The sequence below is a fragment of the Tupaia chinensis genome, unplaced genomic scaffold (genome assembly GCF_000334495.1).
Source record: "Tupaia chinensis unplaced genomic scaffold, TupChi_1.0 Scaffold000037_4, whole genome shotgun sequence".
In the NCBI taxonomy this organism is placed as follows: Eukaryota; Metazoa; Chordata; class Mammalia; order Scandentia; family Tupaiidae; genus Tupaia; species Tupaia belangeri.
The window spans coordinates 66932-84361 of record NW_006159487.1 but is presented as its reverse complement, the minus strand read 5'-3'; the positions used below and the strand labels follow the sequence as shown (position 1 = coordinate 84361).

The 17430-nt window shown below is 52.9% G+C and overlaps 1 protein-coding gene and 1 long non-coding RNA gene across 2 annotated transcripts; both read left to right on the top strand.

Annotated features, from left to right (window-relative positions):
• The first annotated feature begins 4324 nt into the window (after positions 1 to 4324).
• On the top strand, positions 4325 to 5281 carry LOC102476106 (olfactory receptor 145). The gene has a single exon (XM_006140623.2). The coding sequence runs from the start codon at positions 4328 to 4330 to the stop codon at positions 5279 to 5281; it is 954 nt and encodes a 317-aa protein (XP_006140685.1). The 5' UTR covers positions 4325 to 4327.
• Positions 5282 to 14030: 8749 nt separating this feature from the next.
• Positions 14031 to 15331, top strand: LOC102488872 (uncharacterized). The gene is made up of 3 exons (XR_333284.1): positions 14031 to 14233; positions 14357 to 14564; positions 14796 to 15331. It is a non-coding gene; the product is annotated as an uncharacterized LOC102488872 (long non-coding RNA).
• The last annotated feature ends 2099 nt before the right edge of the window (positions 15332 to 17430 follow it).

Below are 17430 nucleotides of genomic sequence, written 5' to 3'. Positions count from 1 at the left end.
GGTGTGCAGGGGGGACTGGGGTAATTGACACGTGAAGTGGGATGGAAGGGAGGGGGGCGGCCTGCTGTGGTGTGAGGCCGCAAAGGACCTCAGCGCCCACTGTCGCCCCCTGAAAGTTCCTCACACCCCTTTGGGGTTCCTCTTCATCTTGGGCCTTCCCCACCCCATCACGCCATGGCTGTTCTGCTCTACGCCATCAACAACTTACTGGCATTTCCAGAACTCTGTACATATGGAATCACACAGTATGCAAAAAAGATGAAACGCAGAATTTGACTGAGTAGATAGAAGAGCAAAGGGGAAGGGAGGCCCTAGAGCCCTTCATTGCTCCAAAGCTGTTTAGGAAACACGTGCCAGGCCCTCCCAGCTTCCCTGAACATGGGGGCTCCCCATGGCCACTGGGCCGGGGAGCAGGTCCCATGTAGCTTTGGGGTTCCAAGTCAGATCCACATGTCATTTATGTGTGGATTTGTGTATGAAGGGATTGAAAATACTTAATAAAAATAAAAATAAATTGAGTGTAAGGATTAAATACGCAATGCAAAAACATACAACATCCTCTTTTTATTAAAGTTTATTCACTTGCTGCTTCTGAGTGAGAGAGTCACCCAGCAGGGTCCACATGCTGCAGCTCACCCCGCGCCCAGCAGCCTGGACCATGGGTACACGTGTACTTGGAGTTTGAGGAGGTCCTGGGAGGTGAACCGAGGACCTTGCCCTGTGTACCCGGCTGAGTTAGCACTGCACCACCGCCCCACCCATACGGAAATGCTGAGATTTCCCACGTCAGGTGAAGACCTCCATGCAGCCGGCTGTGGTCTCTGCTCATGGCCTGTGGGTTCTCAGGAGGCTGTGCTTGGGCATCCGTGGGGTGTCGTGACGGTCAGAGTACGTCAGGCCTGGCTCGGGCCGCTGGAAGTCCAAGGGTTATTGCATGTGAGACGTGTCGTGGCCTGCATGTGCCCTGCCCTGCATGGAGTGGCGCAGGAAGAGTAGAAACAAAGCACAGACACTGCTCCGGAAGTCGGCTCTGGAAGAGGGCCGTCCTCCTGCAGGAGGCACCGTGGGGAATAGCTCCTCCTACCCGCTCCTGCCTGGCTTCAGCTGCTCCTCAGGGAACAAGACTTCACTGAGGCCCCCGTTGAGAGGGTTTCGAGAGGTAGTTCCCATGGAAACAGGCTCTAGAGTGACACAAATCCAGAACCTTCCTTGGTTGTCCATCATTTGAACAAGAGGCCTCTAAGGTCCCTGGAGGAAAGTCGGCTTTCGATAGAGCTCGGGGCTGTGCTTTCTGAGCCCCAAGGAGCCCTTCTCCCGTGGGGCTCGGTTCAGGCTTGTCATCGGGAGTCGTTTGCTAATTGTGATTTGCCCACAGCGGGAAGGGAGCCCGGGTGGGATCAGCTAATCCCCCAGGCAGTGGCAGTTCTCCAAGTCCCGGTTTACACTCCAGGCCTCTCGTGCACCGTGAAACCTGTCCACGTGCAGAGGAGGAACAAGCATGGATGTGCAATGTCGCACGCTCATGCACACAGAGGCCGATGGGAGCTGTGTTTAGCTGTCACGTGGTCCTGATTGCAGACCCACTATGTGATGGCTCCCGCTGCCTCATCCGCATCCAAACACACTTCTGTCAACTGTCGTCTGAAAGTTCGTAATTGTAGATCTATTTTTTTCCTTGGCTAAAGATGTCTTTGTTTTTAAAAATGCCTAAAAAGAGGATGTGCAATGTGGGTGAGCCCCAGCAAGCTTTGTGAGATTTCTCCTGAAAACCGTGTGACAGAGTGCAAGGAGAAAAGTGTTAGGACGTGGATGCACGGCGAGGCTGGGAAGGACTGTCGCCCAACCGCCTGACGGGCCTCGCCGTGCAGTAGACTGGGACTCTTTCAAAGACAGGCGTTGGGGGCCATGTGGGGAGTGGGGACCGGGTGACTGCTCAGGCCTGAGACTGGCCTGGCTCTGCTGGAGAAGGGAGGTCGTTCTAGAACCTTGCCGCACTCTCCTCCTGCCCATAACTGCCCTTGTCACTCTTCAGGCTCATCTAGCGTCTGGCAAGCCTCCCTCCCTGATCTACGCACAGTTCCTGTGTGCTTCCTGTGTGTTTACTGAGCCTCTCCCACCTGGCATAGCGGCCTCTCTACGTGGAAGCTGAGCCTCCCATTTCCATGGTTTATCTGAGCTGGTGAATGACCCCCATCCAGAGGCGCGGACTCGGGTCAGTGTCATTCTGTGGGCAGCCATGGGCCGGGTTCTGCACTTGGTTCTAAAGGCACCAGAGCCAGTAACCCCAGCTCCCATCTGCCCAGTGTGGGGAGGGACATGGACGGCCCCAGGGAGCACTCGGCTGTGACCAGAGCTCACAGACCTACAGACAAGGGACACAGGCAAGCCCCGGCAGGCGTGAGCTGACGAGGGCCTGAGTTCCTGCTCTGCCTGGCACCTGGCATTTCAGTAGGTGCGCTCGACCACGGCGTGAACGTCAGGCTCATTGAGAGATTCGTGTTTCGTTTCGTGACCTGGAATCAAGCAGCTTCGGATGGGGTTGCTTCCTCCCAGATAGAGAAATGAACGTTTCGTTCCACGTGCTGTTTCAGGAGTGCCTGAGCTGGGGACTCGGGTAAGGCAGGATGAGGACCTGTGATCTTACTTTAGAAGGGATTCCGAGGAAGAGGAGGAGCGAGACAGGACACCCACCAAAGAATGTGCTGCTGGGATTTAGAATCAGTCTCTTGAGCCTTTGAGATGAGCGGGTCTTCAGAAAAAATGTGTGTAAGTGTGTGTTATGAATAAACTACGCGTGGGTTAATATCTGTGTGCATGAAAGTTACCTTGCGCTTTAATTCCATGCTCTTTTAACCTTTTTGAAGCCCATGGCTCCGGGGTACCTGGGGCTGCTCTAGGAACAATGCCAGGCAGGTCCTCGTGTGTGCTCCGCAGTCCAGCCAGAAAAGCCAGGCGGGCCCCCAGCAGACGGTGTAACCAGATGGGGCAGAGAGCTATGCTGTGCTCCAGACTCTGCTGCCAGCCTGCTCCACGACTGGGCCTCAGATTTCCTGTCTGGGAATAGAAGATCGAGGATGCCCGACTGGGGCAGGGAACAACTTTCAGGGACATCTAATTGTCTAGGCAAAGGCTTAGCTGGGTTTATGAACCCTGGGCTTAGGGGGCTTTTAAATATGGCTTTGAATGCAGAGGCCCGCACCAGGGCATGAGGCGTCCCGAGCCGCAGCAGGGCTGGGACGGGACACCCAAGGGTGACCTCTGTCACAAGAGGCAGGTTGTCAGGAACGATGCCAGGGGAAGATGCCTGAGTCGGGGTGGGGAAGGCTCAAGCACCATGCCAGAGTTCCAGAGCTCATGGAGAGCTGGGGATGACCCCAGGGGGCAGGCGGGGAGGCCAGGGCCACTGTGGAGAGCCCTAACAGGTGGTGGTTTTGAAAAGGACCATCCCTAATGGTGAGAACATTCTGTCTTGTAGAGCTCACTCCTGGAGGGGGCAGTGGTCCCCGCCGACAGCCTGTGCCATTCCTGTGACGAGGAACGTGGGGTTGAGCTCCCGCCTCCAGTGGTACAGGGTGTCACTCTTATTCTCTCTGGATCTTCTTTCCACGTCTGTAGCAGGCGTGTTCTGTCAGAGCTCGAAGGAAGGGCCTGCCCCGTACACCGGCATCTCCCGTGGGGGGAGCAAGGTGCACTGAGGTCACGAGGCCTCAGCAACCCGCCTGCGCTGACTTCGTCTCTGTGATGGGTGCTGAGGCCCAGCCTGCAGGGCGTGGGGGAGTCAGCGAAGACGGAAGCTGGATCCACATGCTGAGCCGTCCGCGGTGCTAGGGCAGGGAGTGCTCAGTAAAGCTGCTGTCCCCACGATGCTTCATTACCACAGCGCCCTCCTGCGTGTGACGGAGCCGGAGTTAACTGAACACACATTTCAGGCCCTCAGAGCCCTGTCGAGTATTGCCAAGGGTGTGAGCAAAGTCCCTCTTTGGCAGTTGATGTCTGCGGCTGATCCCAGGAGACCTTCTAGTCTTTACATCTAATCAGGTCCCAGGCCTCCAAGCCCCAAATAAAACTGCTCGTTCTCCTGTCTCCACCGCACTGTCTCCCTCCTGCAAGCTGGAGAAAGGCCTCAGGCAGCGGCCCTGTCGGAAATCACGCTCTTTAACTCGGAGCACTCTCAGGCAGCCAGGCTCAGACCCCTGAGGAGGGCAGGGAGCAGACGGTCTGTGCGTAGCCATCTGCTTCACCCCTGGGCTGACGCGCACACAGAGGTCCAGGCGGAAGGGCGGGAGGGCTGCACAGCTCTATCCCTTACAGAACACCGCAAGTGAAGATGGCAGCCGAGAACTCCTCCTCCGTGACGGAGTTCCTCCTCGCAGGCCTGACAGCCCAGCCGGGACTCCGGGCCCCCCTCTTCTGCCTGTTCCTGGGGTTCTACGTGGTCACCATGGTGGGGAACCTGGGCCTGATAACCCTGATCGGGCTGAGCGCCCCCCTGCACACCCCCATGTACTTCTTCCTCTTCAACCTCTCCTTCATAGATTCCTGCTACTGCACCACCGTCACCCCCAAGATGCTGATGGGCTTTGTCTCAGGGAGGAACGCCATCTCCCATGCCGGCTGTATGACCCAGCTCTTCTTCTTCTGCTTCTTTGTGGTCTCGGAGTCCTTCGTCCTGTCGGCCATGGCGTACGACCGCTACGTCGCCATCTGCAGCCCTCTGCTGTACTCGGCCGCCATGTCTCCCCGGGTGTGCCTGCTCCTCCTGGCGGGCGTCTACGGGATGGGGTGTGCAGGGGCCGTGGCCCATGTGGCATGCATGCTGAGAGTGAGCTTCTGTGGGCCCAGCCTCGTGAACCACTACATGTGTGACATCCTCCCCCTCCTGGAGATCTCCTGCTCCAGCACCCACGTGAACGAGCTGGTGGTCTTTGTCGTGGTGGGCCTCGACATTGGCGTGCCCACCGTCACCATCTTCATCTCCTACGCCCTCATCCTCTCCGCCATCCTCCGCATGCGCTGCGCCGAGGGCAGGGCCAAGGCGTTCAGCACCTGTAGCTCCCACCTCGCTGCGGTGGCTCTGTTCTTTGGGTCGGGGGCGTTCGTGTATCTCAGACCCTCTTCTCTGTTACCAATGGACCAGGGGACGGTGTCCTCCCTGTTCTACACCATCGTGGTGCCCATGCTCAACCCAGTCATCTACAGCCTGAGGAACAGGGACATCAAAGCTGCTCTGAAAAAGATCTTGATCAAAAATTCACTCTCCCGAGAAAGGGGCGCCACTTAGGGAGGGAGTCTTACCTCCCGGATGGGGCAAACACAAACTCTAACAGGATCGCCTCCTCGTTTTAAGGCTGTTGGATTTAGGAAGACTCTCGAACTCTAGCATGTTTAGTGGTTCTGGAGGCCCACTTGACGTGGTGCCTCTGTTTCTAAGAAGGCACAGCCTCTGCATCCCCCACCCCCGCCCGGACCCTGGCACTCAGTGGTAAAGCTGTGAGCAGAAGATGCCAACTCCCCTGTGGCTGCTTTCCGCCATGCTGCCCTCCACCTCCCGCAGGCCCTGGGAGAGAGGATTGCAGCATGGCTATCACCCCGGGGGTGTTTTCTCACTTTCTGTCTCTCTGTCTCTGCCTCTCCAGTGAGTACATGCATCCTATAGCAAAAATCTCTCTCTAAAAACAAACAAACAAAAAGAGTAAACTTATTTTTTGAGTTTTACGAGGTGTGTGAAAAACTGTTCCATACAACTTTTACAGGGGCTCTCGAAGTCAGCAGAATGAACCAGAACACATGAGAGACTGAACTCCATAATCTCGCCTTGCTCAGATGTATGCCAGCTCTTCACTCATGAATGGTGGCGATCTCAGAGCCCTTGCCTCCGGTAGACACCCAACTTCGCCCTCATTCTTGTCTCTGTCCGGCCACCTGCCAGGGACGAGATGCCCGGGTCACCACTGCCTCGTGTTTAGCCGAGAAGGATGTGTGAGCTATCACACTGGGTAGTATCATTTGACTTATCAAAGAAAAAGCATGTTGTTGAAGAGTTGAAGGTTTCGAAATCTTTGTTGTGACAGTATGAAGAGCAGCAGTCTTAGAGTCTGAGACGTGAGTTTATTTTATCCCCCAAACATGAAAATCATCCAGAATAGAGCAAAACTTTGTAGGGGTCACTGTCTGCTTATAGAATGTGATGTGGGGGTACTCCTCTGCTGCTCCCCGCCATGGTCGCTGGCCCCCCAGCTCTGTCACACCAGCCGGGGATCTGAGCTGGAAACCGAAGTCGATCTGACTGACTTTGGCAGAAAACAATCTAACTGGAAAGAAGTGGGGGGGGTCACAGCACCTCAGGACAGGTGGGGCAGCCAGCTGTTGGGGCTGGCAGCACCAGAAGCCAGGCGGGGGGGGTGTCGCTGTGTCACAGCTCTGAGTACTGCACGGGCATCACCGGCACCGCCATTTGTCACTGAGGTGCGGTTTGTTCCTTTGGCTTTCACCGAATGAAATAGAAATGGTTCCTGTGTCTTTGTGTTACTTTCCCCAGACTCAGAGTCCCGCACAGCCATCGTTCTCAGAGGGGCCAGAGAGGGAGGCACGGCCCTGGCTCTACCATGGCTCAAACATGAAAGGGATCCCAGTAATCCCAGTGATCCACTGATCCAGTGCTGGACGGTCACAGACAAACAGCTGATCTCGTCCACACTTCCTTCAGTTTTAGAACTGAGTCTTACCTCCTTCGGGAGCCATTCTCTACCTTCAAGACTCAGTTGGCCATGAGGGCCGGATGTGACATCACAGCACTCTGGGAGGACGCCTCTCAGGGCAGCTCCAGGCCACGTCAGAGACCCCCAGAAGGGCCAGGTGTGTGTGTCTTGGGCTGGAGAGCTGGGGCTGCGGCCTGAGGACCCTGTTGGAGGTGTCCCTCTCTCTCCTAGAAGACAGAAATAAAAAAAGACTCCATTGGCCCCTGTCATGTTCCATATAGCCATGACCTGTCCTTGGCACCTTTATGTGTCTCTAACTAGTTCTGTGTGTCTGTCTAGTCTAGGTTTCTCCTCTACATTCCCGTGAGCCCTCTCATGGGTGACACCCTGTGCAGAGACACTGTCACGTGGAGCTGGTCCCTAACTGTTCGGCCGCGCTCACTTGTCAGAACGCCCAGGCTTGATCTGGCTGACTACCTGACTCTGGGAGTCCACAGCTCGCAGGTCCCGACGCTCAGTCCATACCCCCCAGACAGCATGCTGCTCCACTTGGGAAAATTGCATCGAGAAACGCTGTCTCTTCCTGGAAGTTCCCGTGTGGGTGCCCTGGTAAGAAGGCTTCGTGAAATCCTTACAAGAATAAAAGGAGTCTGAACTGAGTCAAACCCACTGTAACCCCTAGCAAGTGTCAACAGGGGGACCAGTGCTTTCAGGAAGAGGGTGACATGAAATGTCTCCCACACGAAACGCCGCTAAGCTTCCTGCTTGTCTGTTTTTGTCAACTTATGATTGAGCATCGCAATCCTTCAGAAGTATGTCCCCTCAGATCTTAGGTTACTGCGGAGATCCCAGATCTTTGGTTTGCCAAGGGTTGCTGCTGGGAGAGCCAAACCTCCCGCAGCTTCTCGGTTCCTTCGAAAAAATGTGCAGTTTCCGTCACCGCGGACTAGTGAACACAACCACAGAAAATCAACTAAATTAAACCTCTTCTCCCACCACTGCTGCGGATTGTTCCAGCTGTGTTAATCAAGTTCAGGTTCCTTTATTTACCTATTTATTTATTTATTTATTTAGCTATAATCTTGTATTAACTTTTTGTTTTTAAAGGCTAATAAAATGTTTCTGGCTTCTTGTTTTGTGAGTGAAAGCTGACGTGAGTCTGTTGGAAATGGAGGCAGACCCAGCTCCGTCTCCTGGGGTCTGCCGCTTCCCCGGTACAGCAGAGCGAGCGCTAGCTCAGGCTGGCCACGCTGTGTCAGCCACAGCATTTCTGAGTTCAGTAGTCATGTGTTCATTTCTAAAGGTTCTATTTTATTATTAAAAATATTGGTGCTTCATTCACTTTTGATTGCTCCTTCATTATACTTCCAGTTTTATTTTTTCATGCGCTCGCCGGAGAGACAGAGTTCAGAGAGACAGAAAGTGAGAAATCACCCCTGGGGGGATGGCCACACTGCAGTCCCTTCTCCTCCATCTCCTCTCGAGATCTTGGGCACGCATGCACATGTGCCCAGCGTTGGGCTTTAAGCCGCCGAGTGTGGGACTCAGACAGCAGTCGACCATGTAGGAGTCCAGCGCCTTAACTACGATGCCACCTGCTGGCCCCATGTTTCTCTAAGTACACTAAGTACATTAATTTTGTCCTGTCTCCCTGACAAACTGAAGAATTCTGCAGTTCTGACTAGGTACGTGGTTGGTGCTGTGCCATTCACGGTTTTCATCACTGATGGTGGTTCGTTTTGCACTTAGTCATTTTTTGTCATGAACTCTTGTGCCTGGATCTTTATCTGGGGACAGTCTCGCTGTCTGGAGTTGAGCTGCGTTCTCTGGAGGACTTGTTGCTGTCAGATATGACCACGGACTTCTACTCGGTACAGAGATGTTAGAAATCTCAGGATGCTTCATTCCAGGGCAGACTAAGTCTGACGCCTGTCCTCCCTGCAGGCTTTCTCGCTCTCTCAGGGTAGACACAGAGATGTGTCTTTCGGTGCTTAGGGTTCACACTCCCAGCCTGTTTGCCCCATGTCCTGCATGGGCAATTCCTTTGCCCCGACTCAGCCCCAGGAAACCACAGTTTCCCAAAGAAAATTGCCAGGCACCATATAGGTGTGACCCTTGGGTTCTTACTTTTCTGTCATTTCTCTTTTACTCTCATAGATTTTCACTTAGTTTCTGTCAATCCAAACATAAAGAAGTAAGTAATTTTTATATTCCATCCAGAATCTTCATTTTTCAGTCAGGAGAAATCTTTGTGAGCACGAAATGTGCAGCATTGCTGAGTACACTGGCCTGAATGGATGCTCGGTGGGTGATAACACGTTGGCTTCTGCTCTAACGAACAGAGACAGTTCCTTCTCTCTTTCCCACTGCTGGTCATCGCACCTCCTCTGCTAAACTGTCATTCAAGGCAGAAAGTGGCAGAAGGTTAGCAGTTACACGTACTATGAAGGAAGTGCATCTTGTTCAAACCTCCCCCCAAACATGAAACTAAGAGACGTTCTTGGTAGTGAGGGAGAGTTGGAGTAAGGGACCAGACTGCTCTGGGCACCCCTGCCATGTTCCTGGGGTACCTCCCTACGTCTACCCGGCACATAGCCCCTAAGGGCTTCTGGGCAAACAACCACAAATGTGCTGCCCTGAAGTGCAGCCTGAGGCAAGTCCAGAGGTTCCAACGTGACTGACCTGAAGACTGGGGGACAGCAGTGACAGCCCCAGCAGGGCCTGCATGTGGGGTACCCTTAGCCTCAGCCAACCCAGACCTTGGGCACCGTGTGCACCTGGAATGTTCCAGACTGTCCACGTGTAGTGACGTGCCACCACTGCACCTTCGCTGCCCCTGAAGCTGTGTCCGCTCGTGACCTGACCTTGCACATGGCACCCGGCATCACTTCCATGGTGCTCTGTTGACTGAAGAAGTCCCCAAGTCCCTGCCTAGAGGCAGCAGCAGGGACTCAGGCCCGCCCTGCTGGAGGAGTATCGGTTCTACCCTAAAACGGGAGGGACCCGAGGGAGACATGTGTGAATGTGTGTGTTGGCATGGCCATCTTCGGCAGGTCCACGCACATGCACACTGCACTGCTGCAAACACAGGGTCCGTCAGAAAACACACAGGATAAAGCAGGGCCCTCCAAACTTGCTCCGTTTGAATTAGTTCTCTTTTACTTTGATTTTCTCCCTTTGTATAATAATAAAAATACAATAGATTTTTATTCTAAGAGATACAAGATAGATGAGAATTAAAACTGTTTTTCTTGCATGTCCTTCTATGTTATTATCAGGTCAGTGAATGCAAACGGGGATAACGGCTCAAATTTCTTTAGTAATTTCAGTTGTAAACTACTTTGGTAGGGTAACATAATTTGCTCTCCATTTAAGTTTTAAATAAACTTTTTTTTTTTTGAGAAGTTTTTGCTATAGGGCGTGTGTGCTCACCAGAAAGACAGAGAGAGACAGAGAGACAGAAGGTGAGAAATCACCCCCCAGGGGGGATAGTCATGCCACAATCTCCTCTCCTCCATTCTCCTCTCGGGATCTTGGGCACGCACGCACGCCCGGCATGAGTTTAACCACCAGGTCTGGGACTCGAACCGCGGTCAGCTACATGGGAATTCCAGCGACATAGCCATTACACTAACTGCTGGTACCAGTTTTAAATAAACGTTTAATTTATGTGTACCATCAGGGTATAGTTTACTGAGATTCCACAGCCCTGAACACCCTGTAGGTCTCTGTGTCTCTCGCCCTGTCTGCCTAACTAAAAGAAGAGGCTAGTTGACTTCTAAGACCACAGGTTAGTTTCCTTGTTTCTAAAGTCTATGTCAACGGGATTGTAAAGTACACTCTCTTTTATGCTTGGCTTCATAATTGGTTTGAGACATTTATCTGTGCCCTTACTTTCAAGGTTTGTGGAATTCTATTTGCTAATAGCTGACGATCTATTCTCTGGTCTACTTTTGACATGTGAGTTGCTTTGGGTTTCGGCTGTTATGTGAACCCACCCGAGTGTTTCTGGCATGTCTGCATGTAAGCGAGCATACTTATTTTTATTGGATGTGCAGCTGGTTCAAAATGAATATGTCCAAGTTTGTTAAACCCTGCCACCCGTCCCTTGCACCACATAGGAAATGTTCAGTGATGTACCCGCTGGTGTTTATTCTGTGCCAGTGTACGGTGCCTCTCGCAGACAGCAAGGTTAGTGCCCCTTTGCTTTAGGGTTTGGGCCAGGTACGAGCAGAAGCACCTTGCAGCTACCACCCTTCCCATGCTAGAAGCTGAGGTCTACCGGAGAAAGTGTTCAGGAAGGGCAGGTGCAACAAGGGAAGCTTTGAGGGCCAGGAGGGTGAAGGGTGGAGGCCCTGCCAGAAAGGGGACGGATATGGGTTCCGGGAGACCACAGGGTTCAGAGGACCTGGCTAGGATTTTGCTCTTTTTGGGAGAGTAGCCACAAATTTGTTTCAAATACAGTCATTTTTTTAAAATAATTTTTTATTTAATTTTATTTATTTATTCATTTATTTTTATTTGACCAGAGAGAGAGAGAGAGAGAAAGAGAAAGCGAGACAGCAAGCCAGCAGATCTGGGACTGGAGCCGTGGTCGGCGGTGTGGGAGTGTCCGGTGTGCTATTTAGTAACTACCTTGGGATGACAGCAATGCAAGTCAGGACTGTCCCAGGTACACGGGTAATTTTAGGCAGCTCCAGTGAAAATCACGTGGTGATTTTCTAGAAGGCTCACCCAGCGTGGAGAGCAGCGGGGCCACACCTCAAACACGTTTCCCAGTGCACCTTAAGCCATGCACTTCGAGGCGTCTTTCCACACGGGGCATGTGTGCGTCCTTACACGCGTGCTGTGGTCCTCTCACCCTGTCAGCGGTGCTGCCTGTGTCCTCCACAGAGCTGAGAGCAGTGGCACTGGGGGCCCGGCTGCTCTGAACAGCTGGGTCCTCGCAGGCTCTGAAGGCGGAGTTCTCTGCAGCACCTGCAACCCTGACCTGACTTCCTGGCCCGGTTCTCAAGCTCCCCATGAAATTTGGAAGTGGTGGCTAAGATGTGTTTGAAGCCATTTTCCCCTAAAGTCGAGTTTAGGCTCCAAGTGTTAAGACGAGACAAAAAGCGAGCCCCCAACCTCAGCACGGAGGACATGAAACCCACAGTGAAGGACGAGTTGGAGTCAGTACCTGCCCGGGCCAGGCCAGCTTCCAGTCCAGGCTGTAACAAAGACGACACGCCCTCCTCCTGCTGACCTTGGAGAGTTCCTCAGGAAACTCCGCCAGGTCCCTGAGGTGGTCAAGCAGCTTAAAGTTCCCAGGGATGTGTCAGCAGGGTACTAGTGACAATGAAGTCACTGAGTTCTCCCGAAATTGAAGGAGGCCTTCTGGGACAACACGCAGACAGTCTGCCCCCTCTTCTGAGAGCAGCTTGGAGCAGTGTCTGGTCCGCAAGAGCCATCTAGAAGGCTGCTGCGGGCCCAGCTCTGTGCGCTCAGTCTCGATGCCTCGGAGACCAAGACTGCGGGAGGCGCAGTACTCTGCGGGAGGCTCTGGGTGTCTCTCCTGGTGGTTTTAAACTCACAACCAGGGCTCTGGGGAGAATCAGTTTCTTCCCAGCTCATGGCATGAGGGGCTCAGAGAGGATGCAGCCTGTGCAACGCAGGAGGGGACACCAGGCTTTCTCCCCAGGCCAGGACTGTGTGGGAGGCAGCGGGCTCAGACTGTTCCTGCTCTCAGGGTGTCTTTCCGGTGTCCTGGGGCAGCAGTTGAAGTGCGCCTCCGCCAGCAGCTCTCTGGACTGTGGTCAGCCCAGGGGCCCAGCCTGTCACAGACGCACTGTCCACAGCTCAGTGTGCGTGTGCATGTGGGGTTGTGTGTGTGCGTGCGTGTGCACATGGGGTTGTGTGTGTGCGTGCGTGTATGCACGTGGGGTTGTGTGTGTGTGCGCGTGTGCATGTGTGGCTGTGTGTGCATGTGTGTGCATGTGGGGTTGTGTGCGTGCGTGCGTGTATGCACGTGGGGTTGTGTGTGTGCGCGTGTGCACGTGGGGTTGTGTGTGTGCATGTGTTCGTGAGCATGTAGGGTTATGTGTGTGCGTGCATGTGTGTGCACATGGGGTTGTGCGTACATGTGTGTGCGTGCATGTGCGGTTGTGTGTGCGTGTGTGTGATTGTGTGGGGTTGTGTGTGTGCAAGCATGTGGGGGTTGTGTGTACGCAAGCATGTAGAGTTGTGTGCATGTGTGTGTGCACGCGTGTGGGCTTGGGAGCACAGAGCGTCTTCCTGCACCCACACCTGCGCCTGCCGTCACCTGTGTTCTGTCCCCATCTCCAGCCCTTACGTACTGGTTCTCTCTGGTGTCCTCTGCATCCCTTCAGCTGAGGCAGGTCCAAAGCCTCTGGCCCCGGGGGGCCCCCGGGACCGCAGTTGCTGTGTCTTTTGGGTCGGGGCATTCTCCTATTTGACAACCTCTCTCCTTGGATCTAAGGGCCAGAGCAAGTTTGCCTCGGTCTTTTACACCAACGTGGTCCCCATGAACCCCTTGACCTACAGTCTAAGGGCTAAGGGTGTCGAACGTGCGCTGGGTCAGACACTGAGGGAGTGCCCGCGGACGGCTGTGCGTGTCGCTGACGGCTAGTTCGTACTCGGCACCTTTTCACCTGCAGTAAGGAAATGAGGACCTTTTCCCTGACAGCGTCTTCTCTCCACTTTTAGAAATGGCCCGTTCACCCACCCGCCTCTGGAGGGCCACACGGCTTTGCATCCCTGAACCGCCTCGCTGCTGTCGCTTGGCATCAGCCAGGTCTCTGTCGCTGATCGGTCTGTACATTAGACCCAAGAGGGACAAGATGAGGCGCCTCGCTCACTCTTTCTTGGGAGCTACATGGATTTGTCCAAGCAAGGACATTCCTGGTGTGGAGAGGGGCCGGTGGTGGTTGCAGGGCCCAGGATAAGTTTTCTTCACTAACATGAATAGCCTTACCCAAGACCAGAGGTGGGGCTTGGCCCCGCAAGTGAGGCAGCCACGCGGTTCTCAGAGCGCCCACCCGTAAGCCCTGCCTTTCTGTAGCTCTCTGTATACCAGAGAAGGCCTCTCCTGATGTTCGCAGATGACCAAATCCCAACTCTTGATCTCGAAGTTTTAAAAATCCTGGGCCTTGGGATAGTAATGAGGCACAGGCCCTGGAACTGGGCTAATTCCTTAGACTCCAGGTGCTCTAGAAAAAAGTGCCACTTCTGTGCTGTCCTGGAGACACTGTGCCATTACGGAGCTTTTAGGAACATTCTTTCCTTTTATGAAGTGGGCTTAGAGTCTACTGTCCCTGAGAGAAGGGGTGGGGGGGCGCGATCGTCAGGGTCACCATTAGAGAGTCCGGAAGAAAGTGTGGTCATTTTGAACATCTCACTCTGAGCCAGACGAGAGGTTTGGGTTTTGAGGGTCACAGACCCGTCTGTACTGCTCTTCTAAGATCCCGCTGTTCTCCATCGCGTAGCTCGGATTTGGAGAAATACACCCTCGAACTACCCTAAGGCTACAGAGGAGAGAGGTGAGGCCAGACCATGTGGGGACCGGTGGGAGGGTGGGGCCTCCCTGCGGCCGGAGAGCGGGCGCCCTGGTCAGGCGAGATGCGGGTGTGCCAAGGGTGTCCTTTGCGGTGCTCTTCTTCCAGACGTGGGTGTCGAACCAGGTCCTTGGTCTGGCCCTTCTCTCTTGCTTCTGTTCCTCCAATCTCCTGCGTGTGTTGGTGGAGAAACTGGCGGCAAAGGCAGGCAGGTGGGACCTTTCTCAGGTGCAGCCATCTGCTGACGGCAGCCTGGAGCAGGCACACCACACCGAGGAGAGGGCAGCGAGAGTCCAGGTCCAGGGTGTGGCCAGAGGTGAGACGTCCCACAGGGACCCAGAGCATCTGCATCGGCGCAGCCTGGGCTGACCCACAGGGCGTGGGACCAACTGCCTTGTCTTCAAACGTGCTGAGGGTTGGGGTCTTTGGAGGAGGGAGAAGTCTGTGATGGGTGGATTATGCCTGGGTTACAGTGACTGAGGCCCTGCTGAGCACCCTGTCCCTGAGCTGGTGCAGAACCTTCCACAGACAAGCCGTTTCTTGGCAGGGCCTTCTCCACGGCTGCGTCCAGGCCCATCAGGGTCCTGAGATATTAGGAACGAGTCAAATTAAAGAGGAGAATCTACTTTGAGACAGATTTTAAGAATTCAGTGACCACTAGCACAGAATGTGAAAGGGCAGGAGCAGCCATGAGAATCCAGCGTCTGCTCTTAACTGAATTCACTCCAACAGAACTAGGTTGAGGTTTGCGTTTTTTTCTTTCCCTCTTTGAAGCTAAAACTAAACACCCTCTTGGCTCTCTTCTACCTACATTTATTTATTCATTTATTTAAAGTCTGCTTGTCTTATGATAGCATGTATGTGTGCAGGATAGAGAAAGACGGAGTAGGGAGGGCACTTCCTCCGAGCAGTGACTCCTTTCCCCGGCCCTTCAGCTCAGCAGGGTCTTGGACATCCCCATCTGCCCTTTGCCAGCCGCCCTGAAGTCAGCCCTGTGGCTTCCAGTGCGGCTGCTGTTTGCTGCTCAGAGCTCCCAGGCGAGGCCTCCATTTTTATGTCTAAGAGTCTATGATGATCATTAAACTACCCTGTTTTTGAACAAAAGTTGCATAATTTTATTTTTTATATTACAAATATAATCATGCTACATTAAGTGACATTATTACTGTCTTGCTCATTGACAGCTTCTTTTATCTTCTAGCTGTTTCCAGGTCTTGGCCAAATAGTCCAAGCTTCAAAATTGAACAAAAAGCACAACATACTGTCCTTAGCTGAGGGCCAAAGACTATCTACAGAGAGATTTTTGTTTTCTTAACTGTAAATATAGCTTCCTAGTGCAAATGACTAAAAAAAGATTTCTTATTTCTGAAACTGTGTGGAGTGGATTGGAAACCTTGCCATGCGACTCCCACTCCTGGCGCTTTGTGGAAGGCCTCATGGAAGACTGGCTACCCAGCGCATCCTGCCGGTTGCCCTCTCCTGCAGAGGGGCGACTGCGGTCCGCAGCCAGGGCTGCTGGTCACAGAAACACGCAGATCCCACTTCTACGTAATTTATTTTATTTTTCACTCTTTACCGTTTCTTTCTTCCATGAATGACAGAGACAGAAAGGAGGGGCGGGCGAATCCAGGTCTCCCCATGTGACTGGGCCTCACGGAGTGTCACCCTAACCCTAACCCTAACCCTAGCCCTGACCCTCACGGAGTGTCATCCTAACCCTAACCCTCACAGCGTGTCACCCTCACCCTAGCCCTAAACCTCACGGAGTGTTGCCCTAGCCCTAACCCTCACAGAGTGTCGCCCTAACCCTGACCCTAACCCTAATCCTAACCCTCATGGAGTGTTGCCCTAGCCCTGACCCTAACCCTAATCCTAACCCTCATGGAGTGTCGCCCTAGCCCTGACCCTTGTGGAGTGTCGCCCTAGCCCTGACCCTCATGGAGTGTCGCCTTAGCCCTGACCCTCGTGGAGTGTTGCCCTAGCCCTGACCCTCGCGGAGTGTCGCCCTAGCCCTGACCTTGTGCCGCAGTCCAGCCTGGACCCACGTGTGAGCTCCTTGTTATCTCGCCCCAGTGGCTGGGTTCTTATTGCAGGAATACACTCACATTCCTGGGAGGAGTGGAAGGAAGTAGGGACATGCGTTAGAGAAATAGGAGAGAGGAGTGTTCATCTGGACAAATGACTGACTATCATCTGGGAGAAGGGGTGGTCGGAGAATGGTGTCCTCAGTCCTTGTGCTTGAGAACTAACCACACTGCATTCCATGCCAACGAGGACACTGCACACGGCCCAAGCAGTCTGTCCCCAGGGCAACCACGTTGGTGCAGAGAAGCATTTCATCACACGTGGGCTCCTGCAACAGCTCTCACAAGTTGGGAGAATGGGCTAGCTTTGCTCCATGGATCCAGAGGCCCTCCAGGGATGGTGCGTGTGGTTAAAATCAGGAGGTATTGCCATATACCTTTGCATGTTGAGGAATAAGTACCGAAATGTTCATGATAAACCCAGTAGTACAAAACATTCTGTTGGAGGTAAGCAGAAGGCAGGATCTACCTCTTCGACACCATGTATGCTGAGGGCCAGAGAGTAAGGGTGCTCCCCAGGCATTCTCGGGGAGTCTGTACAGTTCGGTTTTCATCAAGTGGTTCTAAGAAGGTTACAAACACTGTTTCGTAGGAATACATTTAGATCATAGATCATATCAGTAAGTATTTAAACTAGACAGCATAGTAATTACCACAACTGTTATGTAATCACAGCTCCATTAAATCACTCATGCCTTTGGCAAATATTTATCGTGTGCCTAATGTGTTCTAGGGGCTGGATCAGATCAGAAAGCCAAACGGCAAAATACCTGACCGGCAGCTTCGTGATCGATCATCTAGAAATGACGTGATTATACTTCTATACATTATTTATATTGTGATTGGCATGTCTTAACCATTCCTTCTTTTCCACACACAATGTAAGAAGTACTCAGTAAGTTTTACAATTTGAATATATTCAACCTCTTTAATTTAAATTTGGTTCTACAGAACATCTTTTTTTAAAGTTTATGTATTTTAATAAGGAGTTTAACTTTTTATATAAGGAGTTATGTAAAATCAGAGCTATATATTTCACCGGCCTGAGAAATTGCAAGATAGGAATCTCAAGCAAAATTCCCCTTTCCCTGATTTAAA